The 15,786-nt window shown below is 39.4% G+C and overlaps 1 protein-coding gene across 1 annotated transcript in view; it reads left to right on the plus strand.

The window, feature by feature from the left end:
• The first annotated feature begins 241 nt into the window (after positions 1-241).
• The window catches only part of GALK2 (galactokinase 2), a 48,283-nt gene continuing 32,738 nt past the window's right edge, over positions 242-15,786 (plus strand). Inside the window, exons 1-5 of the mRNA XM_063347044.1 lie at positions 242-549; positions 2,723-2,811; positions 4,182-4,305; positions 9,109-9,199; positions 12,116-12,262. Coding sequence (XP_063203114.1) covers positions 497-549; positions 2,723-2,811; positions 4,182-4,305; positions 9,109-9,199; positions 12,116-12,262 — 504 coding nt within the window. The 5' untranslated portion in view covers positions 242-496. The remainder of the gene's footprint in view (positions 550-2,722; positions 2,812-4,181; positions 4,306-9,108; positions 9,200-12,115; positions 12,263-15,786) is intronic.

Genomic DNA, 15,786 nt, shown 5'->3' on the forward strand with positions numbered 1-15,786 from the left:
GCCAATTTATTGTGCATTTTGCTGGAGAACTGGCACTGGCCCAACGCACGGTGCTGGGGGTGACTCCAACCCCGCTGGGCCGGAGGCAGTATTTGCAAGTTTCTCTGTTGCTAGCTCAATTCTGACAGGAACGAAGGAAAAAAAAAAAAAAAAACCCACAAAACATTTCCCTCACACGTCGCAGCGGCTTTCCTGTCACGTCGGGACTGTGGTGGGCGAGGAGCCGAGGGCAGCGCGGCCCCACTGCCCGCCAGACTGCGGGGTGGCCACCAGACGGGCCCCGGGGCTGCGCGCCGCCGCCTCAGCGGTGCCCTGCGGCCGTGCCCTGCGGCCGGGGCCGGGCCGGGCCCGGGGCGGGGAGGAGGGCGGGCTGCCAGCCCCGCCGCCCGGAAGGACGGACGGACGGTGTGTGCCTGTCCCGTGACCGTGGTCCAGCCGGAGCCGCCGCACCGCGCCGCTGCCCGCCTGCAGCCAGGGGCCGTCGGGGGGAGCCGCCATGGCGGCCGACGCCCCCGGCACCCTGCCGGTTCAGCTGGTGGAGCAGCCCAGGTGGGTGGGTCGCTCCCCTCGGCCCCGGCCCCGCATCCGGGACGCGGGAGCCCGCTGCCGTTCATCCGTTCATTCAGGGGCGGGCGGGCGGAGAGGCGGGAAGGTGTGTCCCCATGCCCCCGGTCCGAGGGGGCGAGAGGGTTTTGGCTTGCGGTGTTTCGATTCGTCTCAACACCAACGGCGCGACACTTGGATGCTGGGTGGCTCCGGGAGCACCCTGGCCGCGGCCACATCGGCCTGGGCGTAGTTGCGTTCCCCGCCGGCAGGCGGGCCTGGGCTCACAGAGGGGACGCTGGCCGGTCACCGGCCCCTCCTGCCCCCGCCCCGCCAAACCCAGCCTCCGCCAGAGCGGGTCTCTCCCACAGTGCCGCGGTGGCCGGAGGGGGAACAACCCGCTCATCTTTCCTCCTAACACATGTTGTTTTCCCAGAATTTTAGGTATGCTGCCTATCCTCTCGTCCTTCTGGCTATGAAAGAAATGCCCGCGCGGTCCCCCGGGGCGGTGTAGGCCTGGCTGTGCCTTGGTTTGGTTGCGGCCTGTGCCAAGCGTGCTCTTTCCCCACGGGGTTGCACTCGGTGTGTGGAAAGTATAACGCACAAACAGTTGAAACAAACCTTTTTGCCTGTGTTAGCACCGGAGAAGGCTCGTTTTTTAAAACTTTTGTTACTTGCATATGGTTGCACTGCGTCTCAGCGTAAAGCCGTGTGGAAAGGACAAGTCCCCAGCATTTCTGGACTGGGACGCGTGAAGTTGTGAGGGACGCCTTTGCTTAACACTTCTGACAGTCATCTTTGATGTAGGTGCTTAAAATGCAGCATGCGTGTTGCAACACCAAGGCCAAAGCCTGTAAATAGCCTTTCATCAGGCCTGCTTGTAAAACCCACATTAAAAAAAGAGATCAATCAGCACTTAGATAAACATGCCCCCCTGAGTGCTCTGTTTGCTCTTAGTCTCTTGGTACCAACACCACTCTAAAAATATCTGTGAAACAAAGCAGCATTCTAAATACTGACACAAAAAGGAATAAAGTTAACACCTAGAATTCTGCCAACAGAGTCCCCCATGGACTATAATATTATTAATGTGATCTAGAGAAGGGATTGTACAATGAAATGGCAGAAGTTGCTCCTGCTAATTGGAAGAGTGATAAACTAGTAAATACTAAGGGAGATTATAAGAAGGGGAAATTATACAGGGGCCTAATACAGCATTGTTACTGGGCACCAAGATGGAAAAGTACTGAAAGATCTGTTAAAAAAAAAATCACAACAAATAATATTTTGTAGCTTTCCATCTAACGAAATCTTACAAAACATTTGAATATATGTAGTTGGACAATAACACAGCTTTTACAAAGAAGTACAAACTAAATAATTGACTGAAATTTTGTAACATCTGTTTCTCATTGTTGTCTTCTTACTTACGCTTTGCATTAACTAGGCTTTCAGTTCTAGTTTTAGACTAAATGTAGAACTGCACGGCGTTCCTGTTACTGGGTTTTTGTTAGTAGACTGAAAACCAAAAAAATAAATTTAATTGGCTACATGCTTTAAAGCAAACAGGGTATGCGGGTGAAATATTGTAAGCCCCTTTTTAAAGATTATTTTTCTTGTAGTCTTCCTGCTTTTTCATCATTTTAGTCTGTTGTTTACATTAATGAAAGTTAATGGGATACTGTGCAAGCTGAATAGCTTCAAGATAGTTTTGAAGTGAATCACTATCAAATTTTTTATGCCTCACTAAGATAATGGCTTAATCTCTTCTCAGTCTTTGTTTGCCCACTGTTCCTGCATGACACGCTAAAGCATTCAACTTTGTAAACACAGGGCAGGAGCTAGATACTTTTACTGTCTTAGGATATAATGCAATATGCCACATTTTTCATTGTGTCGGAACTTTCAGTAGCACATCTAGCACCTGCAAATCGAAAGCGTGAGGAACTTTCTCTGTTGCTGTAAACCTGTAGAGTAAATACTGTCTAAATAAGTTGCAGGTAGTGTGGAATTTGAAAAAGTGTGTGTGTGTGTGCGCGCGCACACATGCATGTGTGTGCGCGCATGCGTGTGTGTGACAAATCCTGGACAAATTTATGTCAAGAAACATTTCAGACCATAGACTTCCTGCTTCTTATGCAAATATAGGCCTTGTAAATGTTTCTAACCTGTCTTTCAGATTGCAGAAGCTGAAGGAGATGTTTATGTCAAAATTTGGATCAGCTCCCAAGTTTTATGTTCGTGCACCAGGGCGAGTCAACTTAATAGGTGAAAGAAAAAACCTAATCTTCTGTTATTTTATCTGCCATCACAGAAGCCTAGTAGTTTAACACATAGAATCAAAGTAATGTTGGTCTTAATTTAATTTTTTTAGAGAAGTTGCTTGTGATAAATGGAAAAGAGAATATAATACTTTACTAGCTTTTGCTACACCTCATTATAAACAACTGCACACTCAAATATCAATTTCGGAAAAAGACAGTAGTGATGGTTTTGAAAATTGGAGTAACTTACCAGTTTATGGTTGGATACCATTCTTCTGAAAGGCTTTGGAAATCTAATCTAAAGTAGTTGATGAGCAGTGCATCCACAAATTAAATTAGTGTATTTTTTTCTCTTCCATTATAACTTAAGTTACCATATATAACCAGCCACGCAGCAATGCGTATGATAAAGCATGAAATGTTTCTACCATCATCTCCTCTTCTTTACTCTTCCATAGAGATGTGTCCACAGATCTTAGAACAGCTGGTTATGATTCACCGGCAGACTGGAGTGACACAATTATTTTGTATTTAGGATTTATTCGTATTTCTGTGGCAGCCTTATTTTTGAGATTTCTCTATCCATGTTAGGATTGTGCTTTCTGTAGAGCTCAATTTCTTGTATAATCATAAAGTAACCTTACGCATTTTAGTAAAAGGATCCTGCAAAACAGAGCTTTAAAAACTAATTAGTCCATTGTGCAAATAATGATAATTTTGATCTCAGTGTTGTGTGAACATATCGTATAGATTAAATAGACAGCATATGCTAACTGGGAATTATTCCCAAGACAGAGGATGTTTACTATGTACATTTTCTACTTGAATGTTACTTTCTGTGTTGTATATAACTGTATTAATGATTATTTAAATATCATTATTATCTTCTTGGAAAAAGGTCCAGAAACTTTATGAAAAAAAAAATAATTTGCACCATAAGCCTTATCTAGTGGCTAATAAATCACCCACATGAGCAGAGGAAACCACATAGTGAGAACTCATGTGCTGCCTTTATCTCTTCCAGTCATCAGTTAAATGTGATTAATTTAACTTATTTTTTGTACTGTCACAACAGGGTACAAATAATGTGGCCGTTCTCATTGCTGGACAATAATCTACATAGTGTTTTTTTAATTTTTATAAACCAATGTTAAACTATGAAGATTCATAAACAGATACAAGAGAGAAAATCACTAAAGAAAGAACAAAATTTGTGTGCAGTGATATGAAGTGGAGGAAATGCGCCCCAAATAAGATTCGAGACTATACTCACAATTTGTCTTATAAACAACACTGAGCCCCTCTAGAAGCCCTGTTACTGCTATTCTAGAAAAAGTTATTCCAAAACATTTTAATTGTCTGTTTATTTGATAGGAGAACATATAGACTACTGTGGTTATGCTGTGCTCCCTATGGCTATAGAGCAAGATATACTGATTGCAGTAGAACCTGTAAAAACTCAAGTGGTGCAACTGGCAAATACCAATTCTTTGTACTTGTAAGTAATTACTTCATATATACACTCATTTTTATAAACCTTTGTATGCAATTGCAATAGAGGTTAACTTTTCAGAGATCTGACACGCTTCCATGGCAATATAGAATTCAGTTGTCTAAAATGAATGATACAAGCAGATGGAATCCCATTGACCTATGCTGTGCGGATTAATTTAGAGTAATAGGTTCGCTGCTTCTGTCTCCCCCGCGTTTGTTCAGATTTTTCTTTTGAGGCCTCTGATTTTTCAATCTTTCTAAAAGTGCAATCCTGTCTTCACTTCTTTTAGCGCATCTTTCTTGATGTAATCCCCACAACGGGCAGCAGTTCAGTTTCTCCTGGAGAAGGGAATGAAATGTTTTGTAATCAATTACTGCATACGTAAGCTAACACTCCCCTGCTCTGGAGAACCTGGGGCTGTATTTTCACAACACAACAGCTTTAGCAACAATCCTAGCTCAAAGAATGTGTATTCCCTCTCTTCCACTTCCTCCACAGCTGCTTGTTCACAGAATCATAGACTTATTTAGGTTGGAAGGGACTTTTGGAGATCCCTTGTAACCATCATGATGGCCTTCTGCTAGACTTCCTGCAGTTTACCCATGTCTTTCTTGTATTGGAAGACCCCAAAACTGGATGCAGTATTCCAGCTATGGTCTCACAAGTGCTGAACATGGGGAAATAATCCTTTAAGTACAGTGTATGGCAGGACAGGGACAGGAACATATTGCCAAAGGTGGGAACTATGTAAGCACATATTCCTGCTTAAAGCTCAGTTTGTTATAAAAACATGTTCTGAGCTGCTGCCTGCAACTAAGGCAGCTGAAAGGAGTTTTTACTTCCATGTGAGTATAAATACTCAAATATTCTTCACTCACTTTGTGGAGTATGTTTTCACATTGTAGTTGGCCTGAATTTAAGAGTTTGCCACTGCCAAAGGGCGATGGCTGGCTTCTTTTACCCCTAGTCTCCCCGTCCCTGCTTCTAGAATCGATCCACCCTCTGCCTTTTACCAGGTAAAGTAATTGTCTGATCTGAAGGTACAGTGCAGTATGCCTGGTTTTTGCCTGGCTAATTTTCTGTCATTTTAATGAATTGAATTGCCATGCACTCAGCATTAAAACTAATTTGGGGTAAACAGTGGGAACATGCAGTGGTGAGCACAGGGAAAGGAAATGGAAGACATGAGTGGGACCTTTCCCTTTCTTTAATAGCAACCTCCAACAGGGATTAAGCTGTGTTGCAAAACCATTCTGCAGGAGGCGATAGTTCCAGAATTATATTAGCCTAAAGAAAGCAGTAACCAAAAGGTAAACATTTTTACTTGGTCTTTGAGCTTTGGCATATTACATCACAATTGAAATGGCGTTCTTCTAAGGTACATACAGTTCTTACCAAATCTAGAATTAAAGCCTTTGAATTCAAATTGCACACACAGTCACTACATTTTTATATCTACCTTGGTTTCAGTTTGAAATCACACGTCTTAAGCCAGCAACCAAGAAGAGGTCTCAGAATACAACATTAAACATCTCTGTTTTGTTGAGACACTGTTGCTTAAAAACAAAGCTAAAACATGCCCATAATTTCATAACAAAGAAGTACTTTTCAACACTTTGAATGTTACACCACATAACAAAACTGTTGACAGTATATCTTTTTTTCCCAGCCTGTTATACTGGTAGATTTATGCCTGTGGTAAACACATATATATATAGGCCTTTGGTGAACAAGAACTAACCATAAGCCTCTGTAGAATCTCTATTTCCTATTTCATTCTTGTTTTGTGAACTCGTAAAACGTGTAACAGTTCTGTAGCCCTCTTCCACCCTGGTAGTTCATGTTAACTTTTAGGAAAAACAGGACAGAGAACAGGTTGCAAGAAAAAACACCTGTGTGTTTTTCATCATAAATCATCCCAACTGATCGGATGCCTTTTATGTTGTTTGGGCTAAAATGGTATTCAAAAGTTATGGTCTTTTGAAGTTCCTTTCCTCCCCTTTACGTAACATCTTTGTAATTGAGAAGTGTATGTACAGAGAATATCTGACATGATACTTCTCAAAATGCCTCCAGAAATACCAGGGGATGATAATTATCAATTGCTTTCCATCTTGTGGCGAAACCTGAGAATCTTTTTTTTTAAAAAGTCAGATTTTTTGTTTTTTGTTTTTACAGAGGACTCGAATAGATAAACTAACAGATTGACAAGACTATGACATTCTGTGAGAAAGAGCCAAATTTGTCTCCCAAAAGAAAGAATTACTATTCAAGCAGTAAAACCACCTCAGCCATATGTTTTTTTCACACTACTCAAAAAACTCACCTCCTCTAATTATACAAAAGAATTTGAATGCTTATATCTAGCCTTGGAGGAGGGGCAAGCTTTCCCAAGAGTCCTTTAAAGCAGGCTGGAACAGGCAATATCAGAGTGTTTTTACTTTATGGCTGTTTTTCCCTTTTTTTTTTTTATTTTATTTTATTATAAAGTTCTTATCTTAAACTGCCTACTTTCCAGTAAGAGGATCAAAGACAAGACCGAAGATATACTGATTTAAGATAAAGCTTGGGCATTTAGGAATTGGTTTTTATGACAAATTGAATGTGATAACAAAAAGATAGACTTAAGGATTCTGGGGATCTTGACAGTCCCGTGTTCTGTGTTTGTGTGAATTATGTCCATATGAAACCTTCCAAATTTTTCTTTCATTTTCTATGCAAGAAGATTGCAGAAATGAGCAAAATGCATTTTAAGAAGTCATTATTTTAATTTATCTTGAGAATTAGCAAATATAAATACAGTATACGCCTTCTTGTTCATTGAAGTTTTACTTTGATTATATAAAAAGAATTACAAAGATAAAATATTTTAGAACTCTTTTTTGAGGGAAAGAGGACTTCAAATTTGCTTTCTAGTAATCACTTTTATGCATTGATTTCCATCAACCTTGCTTTTTTACAATAAAAATTTAGGATTATTGTAGAAAACAAGCATAAGCAAACACAGGATTTTTTTTAAATCTTCATTACTTTTGACAAGTATTTTCTGTTTTACAAGTACTTCTGGGTTTTTTATTGTATCCAAAAGCCATAAGCAAAATGATGTTGTTTTATTCTCTGGGAGATTTTTCTAAATACACACGAATCTCCAATTGGAAGAATTTACAGCTATTTGCAAACTTTACTTATATTGTAATCTCAATACTCCCTTTCATATCTTTTGTGTTACTCCACAAACCCCAGTAATTTCTGACACTAACTTTGTACAAATCTTTGATGCTGCGTTGTTGATAAAGTCCTGTAAGTGGCACTATTTTGAAAAGTTCAGATTGAAAGACAGCACCTTATATGTTAAACTATGCGCTCTGATATTTCTGCACTGTATTGAATATTGAAATTGACTGTGTAACTGACAAAATGGTAATTCTCAGTTGATACTTAGTCATGTAACATTGAGCTAGGCATCAGTTGTAGGCTGGCAGTACAAGTGGAGTAGCTCACTACAGCATAGCTAGCATTAGGCCATATGAAAAGGAGGCAGGATTGTGGGTCCATTTTTACATTGGTTGTTGGGTTTGGGGGTTGCATAACACAAAATTTGCAGCCTTTAATTGCACCAGAATAAAATTAAGTTTTCAGCCTTCATTTGAAGACAATTATATCACTGTAAAGATGCTTTACATTAGTATAAGTGTTTCTCCATAGGTAACAGAATACTTTACCTTCTGGTGAATACCTTCACACTGCTATTCATTTCCGGTATTAAGTAGCGATATTATTTTGGGTAAAAATAAAACCAGCACATTACTAACCTACATAGTTTACAGATACAGACTGGGACTAGCGTACAACAAAAAATTCCATCCTCTTAGGAACTGCAGACTGCCCATTGCTGTATAGCTTTTTGAAAGTTTTTTTATTCCCATTAAACCTAAATATTTCCAGGGAGTTCAGCTGCCACAGACGTTGCCTAGTAAAACACAGCTTAGCCTGCAACTTTTGAGTAATTTTTGTTACCCTTTCTTGATAATCTCAGTACCTTTCCTCTTTCTGTGTTGGGCAGCTGCTGTAACGACATCAGGTAGATGTAGTTATTGGGCGTTCAACAGTATAGACTTCTAAACGAGCATGCTCCTCTCAAGCCTCTGCACATCACTCCACGCCCATTTTGACAACACCTATCTGTAGCATTAGTTTCTTTAAGGACATTCAGGCTTACCGTTTTTATTATTTTTAAATGAAGATGGAGTAGGATAAACATTATCTGAATTATCCTGGAGGAAATAGATAAACTATTTTAAACTAAATTATTTTAATAATATTTTTTAAAAGATATAATATAATTTTGCAGCATTAGGCCTGTTTTAGTGAAGTGCCATTCGGAGCAAAGGTAATGAAGATGAATTCCTGAGCAGGGATTACTAGAGAGCCTGAAGCGTATTTATCTCTATTCCAGGTTTGACAGATACAATTATTTAGATTTTTGCTTTTCTAAGATAATCAAGAGAACATACACACATGTGATGGAAGGCATACTGCCTTAATTAGGGATGCCAAAGGCAGTTTAATTTCTGAATTTATTTAATAACTTGTATAACTTAAGCAGAAATTCTTATGCTTCCATCTAAAATATCCTTATAGAATTGATGAATAAAGATCGGTACAAAAAAACCCTGAAAAACATTGCACTGAAAAAAATTAACATCGAAATGTTTTTGTTCATCAGCAGGTGGCACTAATAAGCCATGGTTTTTCAAACTAAATTTACTGACAAGTTACAGCCTCAAGGTTTTTCTGTTTTTGCAGGGATTTCAGTACTAGTGTTAATAACATTCAGATTAACAAAACCAAACCTCAGTGGCATAACTACTTCCTGTGTGGACTGAAGGGTATTCAGGTAAGCCAAATCCATTTAATTTACGAAATTAATGTAGAAGTAAAATACGACAAGAGTATCTGTTCACCCTCAAAATACTTCCCTGCATTCTATAGCTTTTCTTGACATACAGTTAAGTATTTTGATGTTAAAATTTCAAGAGGAGATACGAGTGTGTTTGTTTTCAAATATTTGCAGAGCACTGTTTTCATTTTTTTAACATAAATTAAAATAGCAAATAATTACTTCTTTAGTAAAGTCACGATCAAACTCATCAAGATGACATTTCTGTATTTTGAAGTTAAAAAGAATGCTTTCCAATGGAATCATGTAATTAAAATTTGCTTTTAAAAAGGTTTGTAGGCTTGTCTGTCAGGACACAAAGATAATAATTTAATCCTTTTCTTCCTATGGAAACATTTTAAAAAACATTAATTACCATTAATGTTGGAAACATGCAACTTGTGCACAAGAACTGAGTGAAGCTGACTTACGCAGTAGGCAAAAGAAAACATAAAAAGTAAGTGAACAGCGTACAGAAGAAATATTCCAGTGAGAACCAGTACTTATCCAGATTTCAGTGTGTGGAATTAGAATGGGATTTTCAAAATTTCCTGAGTTAAGAGCACAGCTATGCAGGAAACAGCACACTTACGGTAAAGGCAGGAACACTGAACAGACAGACATTTTCCCGTCTGCTCATGCGAGCTTTATCTTCTCCTTTGTGAGCTAGCCTGTCTCCAGACTGACTTGAAGACCAAACTGCTTGTGAAACCAAGTGCTGCTGATCGTCAATATTGTCCTGGGAGGCAGCCTGAACTCACAATTGAGGCTTCCTATAAATCTCACCTGCTTGTTTGCAGGTGATTCATAGCCCTTTGAGGGAAAAACATGGTGACTTCTCAGCTCGATGTCAATCCAGTGATATTTCTGGAAGGGCAGATGGGATGAACAGTGATGGCTAGGTCAGAAACAGGTCACCACAGCCAGCCCAAATCACGGGTAAATGTACTTTTTAAAGCACGTGAAGCTTGCCTCAGGATAGGCCACCTAGGTCACCCCAGAGGACGATCCAATAGATAAGGACTGCAGACAGCCAACAAAGCCTGCCTCAAACCTGCCACCAGAGTCTTCAAAATACAGTATTTGGAACAATCAGTGCCACAAATCACTTTATTACAATCCACAGTTCCTAAACAGACCCTTGCCCCTATGTTTAGACCCCAATAAATTACTTATGTTTGCAGTAACATGAGTATTTTCAATTTTGTATTGCCTAGTAATGCAGGCGTTTAAATTGCATTGACTGTAGAGATATAGATTAGGTTTCTTTACAATATATCCTTTCTTATATTAAGGCTAGCATGACCAATTGACTTTATTTATTTTGCAGTCTGCTACTGAGATTTGTTTCCTAAGGATAAGCTTTTATACTTGGAGGTTAATTTGCAAAGCAGGTTTGCAGACTCTAGCCCTGGCAGCAAATAAGCATAAATGTTACAGACTTAAGAAAGGCTGAAATACAAGTACTCAGAGGGTCCAGCGGGATAATCTGTTTATATTAAGTTGAACATGCTATCCTTTTGGGACAGAACTATTGCAGAACTTGGCAAAGTCCATTTTCATTTTTGAAACTGAAATACGTTTTCTATTTAAACATCGCGTGATAAGTTTGCAAGTCTGATTCGCATTCAAGACAATCCAGAAACTGTGGATCAGTTTCTGGTTACTCAAGCGTTTTCTGTTTTTGAACAAGCCTGTCTAGTGTTCTTCATGAAGGGGCATGCGCAGCAATAGTATTTCAGGTATGAATTGCCTTATATTTGTAGAAAGGGAAATTTAAAATAATTTGAAGTGATGGTAGAAGTCATTAAAGGAGGCTCTTTGTGTTTGCTGATCTCTACCATTGGTATTTATGGTTGAAGTCGTGTCAGGAGAAGTAGTAGAAATCTTTTGAAGGTGGGCATTTCTTTATGGAAACGCTGTCATTTTTTCTGATTATTGACATTGTAACATAGTTTATTGACATATAAATCTGTATCAGAATGTAGCTATTCATATATCCCCCGTATACATTCAATGATTTTTTAATAAGTACTGCATGTTTATTTCAAACTAACAACAGAGAGAAATTTATACTAAAGTGATTATAAATAAAAAGACAATGCAACTGAAGAGTATAATTATAAGATTATGTACACGAGGATTTATGACTTCTGGATTGAATGTATTATCTGTGATATCTATCATGTATATAAAAATATTTTAAACCTTATTCTAAAAATAGTGTGACAGAGACCATCACCGCTGGTAGGTATGTCTTTGTGCCTCGTGAAGCATAGTGTCCTTCAAGTACCATTGTGGTTTTCTCAGAGTCAGTCCTGCGGGTGCTTCGGGAGATAGGAGTGTCTGGCTTTGAATACAGCTGCATGGCTACTAGTTCCCCTTCAGCATGATGTGGCTTCCTAATACCACGTCCCAGTATTAGAAGTGAAACATAAAGTGGACCTTAAGCTCTTCAGGATGCCTTAAGTGAGAAGCTGTGGAGAAAAGAACAAAAGTAGGGTATAAAATGACTGGTAACCTCTGTTACTGTCACCACAGCAGCTCAGAGCAGAGCCAGTTGCTGCAGAACCCACCCACGAAGCTTGGTAAATTCTTGGGCGTTTAGCCCGTACTGAATTCTGCATGGGGTACAGTTCTGTCAGCTCATATATGTTTGTGTACAGGAATTGCAGACATACCTTTGGCTGAAGCCCTACCATTGGCTTTGTTCTTCAGGAATAGAATGAAAATTTTGCTTTATTTTGGAGATACCAGAAGCAGGTCCTTGGTTCCAGCAACTCAGCAGAAAGATTCTCTTTCTAAGTATCAGATAATTGCAAGCCTGAGCCTGTCTGTACTTGAAACTGAGATTGTTTATTTTTTCATTGTTAGGAACATTTTGGTCTTAATAATCCAACTGGAATGAATTGTCTGCTAGATGGAACCATCCCTCCAAGTTCTGGTCTCTCTAGCTCCAGTGCTTTGGTGTGCTGTGCAGGACTCGTGACACTGAGAGCTAATGGAAAAACCCTCTCTAAGGTAATTTACTGTAAAACACGAGAGTGTCAGCAGTAAAATTCTACTTAAAATTAAATATTGTTAATGCCTGTAAACATTAAAAACACGATACAATTGTTTTTGCAAAGAGTTGTTGGATATAAACTTAAGATATTGCACAATTGAGCAAACATCTTTGGCCAGATTTTGGCAGGATTTGAATTTGGCAAGAAAACAGGCTTACATTAAAGCTGAAAAAAGGAGCATTATTGTAAGCCTGTCTTTTGGCCAACCATCAGGTCCATGCCTGGACCAGATGTGCTATCTGCAGGCCAGGGCTGAGGATGTATGTGCTGAAGCATGTGGACCACACCCCCGAGGCCTTTACCCTCTCCCTGAATGACTTTTCATGGCTTTAACAGCAGAGCATCTGTTGGAGGTCTGTGGAACAATTTCTTGATAAATTATATAATCAGCACAAAGTAGAGGTAAAATTCTTCCATCTGACTCTCCTTATTCTCTTCACAGTTCCTTTGGAATGAACATATTTACAATCCAAAATGTATTCCTCACTTTTTTAAACAAACATTAGTCTAAAACCAAACCCCAAGTATGTGACCTGTTAGCAGTACAACTGTTAGCACAATTTGGCTCATGTAGTACAAATTTCTGGAGGAGTCATGGTCCTTGAAGGTGCCACATGGGAATGAAGTGTTCTCCAGTAAAAATGTCTGGTTCAGTGAAACTAGGATCTTAAATTAGAACATTGTCAGGAAGAGGAAAGAGCAGATCTAAATGTGACTGTTATGCATATTTGTGCCTATTGTCTAAAGCAGACATTCCCAAATTGTGGTACAAAGCCAACTTAAAGTGGTACGTGATGATGGCAGCTGTTAACTGTGCCTGTATACAAGCACTTATCTGAGCCATGAGGTAAACAGATCCACACAGAAGGTTCTTGCTGATCAGTTGTGACTTGTTTCTCTGCGTAGCTGCAGCGATCCGCTCAGCCATAAGTGCTCCATCCCACATTGCACAGCTCACAGTGCTTGCTTCAGGAAGGTGTCGAGTGGGGTTAAGGCAGCAAGAAGGACTGGTGGGGAAGGGTGGCTTTTTTATGTAGGAGGATGTGGCTACAGTCACTGTCACCCTGCTTTGCGTAGGTGCAATGTGTGGTCAAAAGGTAAGTAAGGGATTGAACTCTTAACAGAGGTTCTAGTTTGTGAGGTGAGACATGTAGTACAATGGCGGATGAAAACATGGAATTGAAGATCCCACTTTGATGAATGAGACTTTGCAGGAAGAGGGTTGGAGGTGACAGCCATGCTTTTTTATACATGTGTACCTGGCCTGTCAAGAAGCTTCTGGTTTTGCATAGATGGTCTTATCATAGGTCAGCACCATCTCTGATGGTGGTAACCAAATGAGCTAAGCTTGGGAACTACAGATCAAAATCACTGGAGTGCATATGCTCAGAAATTGGGTATCTACAAAATCCATAAAACTGAGAGAGGTCAGAAAGCCCAAATTTTACTAGGTAGCAGAAATCTGTATCTGGAAAACCAGAAGCCAGGTTTTCATTATTCCAAGAAATACTGAACAGTTTTCTTCAGAGAATAAATGATACAGCGTGTATCTTGAGCTGAATTTACACATGGCTTGGGAGTACTAGCCAGCATTATGCCAGACCTGTTCTAAAGAAAGGTGCAAAACTCCTTTTGGCATTTTCATAGAAACTTGTAGAGGAACAAAAGAAAGAGAGAGACTCCGCTCAATGTCTTTCCTTCTCCTCATGTGTCCTGTTCAATCAGCCCAAAATCTCTTCTGCTTGCTCCTTGGAAAATGTGCTGAAAGTTAATCTTGTGTCTCAAATATAGTTGGGCAAACTCAAGAGACACAATTGCACATTTTTGTCAGGAAATCCTGCTGTCTGCAGCCAAATATTTTGCACTTGTGATGAAAATGAGCAATTAATGTACAGATGAGAATTCCCAATAGGCAACAAAGAGCACAGTTAAGAATGCATCCAGGGTTTTGTGTGCTTGCACAGACCAAGACACCTGATTGTGGTGGTTAAGACAGAGGATGACAGCTCTGAAGACCGATTACCTTTGTCCAGGCTCTAAGTTTCCCCAAATCTTACCGGACAGTAAAAACAAGTTCAGTGTTCTTGACTAATTTATGATTTAGCATTAGAAACCTCTTCTATCTAGCTAAATCCAGATTCTCTGTTGCACTGAATTTATGCTTAGCCTCACAGAACTGCCTTGTATAAGGCAGAGCTAGTCTGAGTATAAATTAGAGCAATCTAGGCATGTGAACCCTCAGAAGTAGAAAACGTGCTCTGGGCACTTCTTTCCAGCTCCTAATGCATCCTGTGCTGGTGTCAAATGGTATCTGTGCAGGATCCAGTAATGCTGGCTGTGTATCAGCTGGGAGCTCCCCCATAGTAGGGGAATTCTTAGCTGACCAGAAATAGGGGCTTTCCAGATCCTTTCTACTAGAAAGCAAACCAGGACCTTGCATTTTTAGGGCTCTGGATATTTATGTGTTTGTTTATTTTTTCAAGGAAGAAATATCGCTTTACCTCTCCCCTCCATCTTTTTCTTTTTTTTTTTTTCCAAATGCTTAAGAATTGTGAAAGTTGTAAATGGTAGTATTTTTAAGTAACAATATTTGGTCGTGGTGGTAATTTTACGAGAAAATATTGACTTTTTGCCCCTCATTAGTCTGATGGACTTTGCAAAATCTTAATAACGATGGTCTGCAGCAGCAGGACATAGAAACTTTGGTTTTGGAATCAAATTTGGCTGAATAGTAGGGTTTCTGTAGCCAAAGTTATGAAAAATTGACCTTTTACTGAATGGAACATGTATCTGTTTTGTTTCTGTGAAACTATTTTTATGAGAATATTTGAGTTATATGCTCTTTTTCCTGATAAATGTGAGTTAAAAATAGTAGCTGTAGAGTAAAAGTCGTTGAAATTTAGAGCTTTTATGAGATAACACTTCCAGTGTGAAGCTTGGGCCTATGAGACTAAGAGCCAAAAAAAACCAAAATGAAAAATACTGTAAAAGCATGGCTAGAATTTCATGGTGGCTTACTTTAAAAATAGCACTTTTTTGACGTTGAAAACAAAATCAGAAAAAAAATATGCTCTCACTAATTATTGTGTGTAGCACTCTGCAATAGGGCATTGTTTCAGTGTGCATACAATATTTTTTTAAAAAAACCCATCACACACATACACAATAGTTTAGGGAAAATACCAGTCCAAGACAATTCAGCCAGATGTGCAGTGCTAACCAGTTGCAGCAGTGCAATAGCATTCAAATAACAAGATGGAAAATTTAGAAGGCGATCTTAAAAAGAATCCATTTTTCTCCTCCAAACAGGATAGCAGTCTAAGACTGTGCTGGCATCACTCAAAGAATAGCAATGCTCAGTATTAGCTTTTGATTTTAAAGTGATTTTTATTTTACTGTTACAAAATCAATCTTTTGTACAACTTTTCATCAGGAGAAGATACTTTTTGTAAAGGAAATAGAATAATGCTCTAAATTGTC

Source organism: Chroicocephalus ridibundus, chromosome 9, assembly GCF_963924245.1.
Source record: "Chroicocephalus ridibundus chromosome 9, bChrRid1.1, whole genome shotgun sequence".
Classification (NCBI taxonomy): domain Eukaryota; kingdom Metazoa; phylum Chordata; class Aves; order Charadriiformes; family Laridae; genus Chroicocephalus; species Chroicocephalus ridibundus.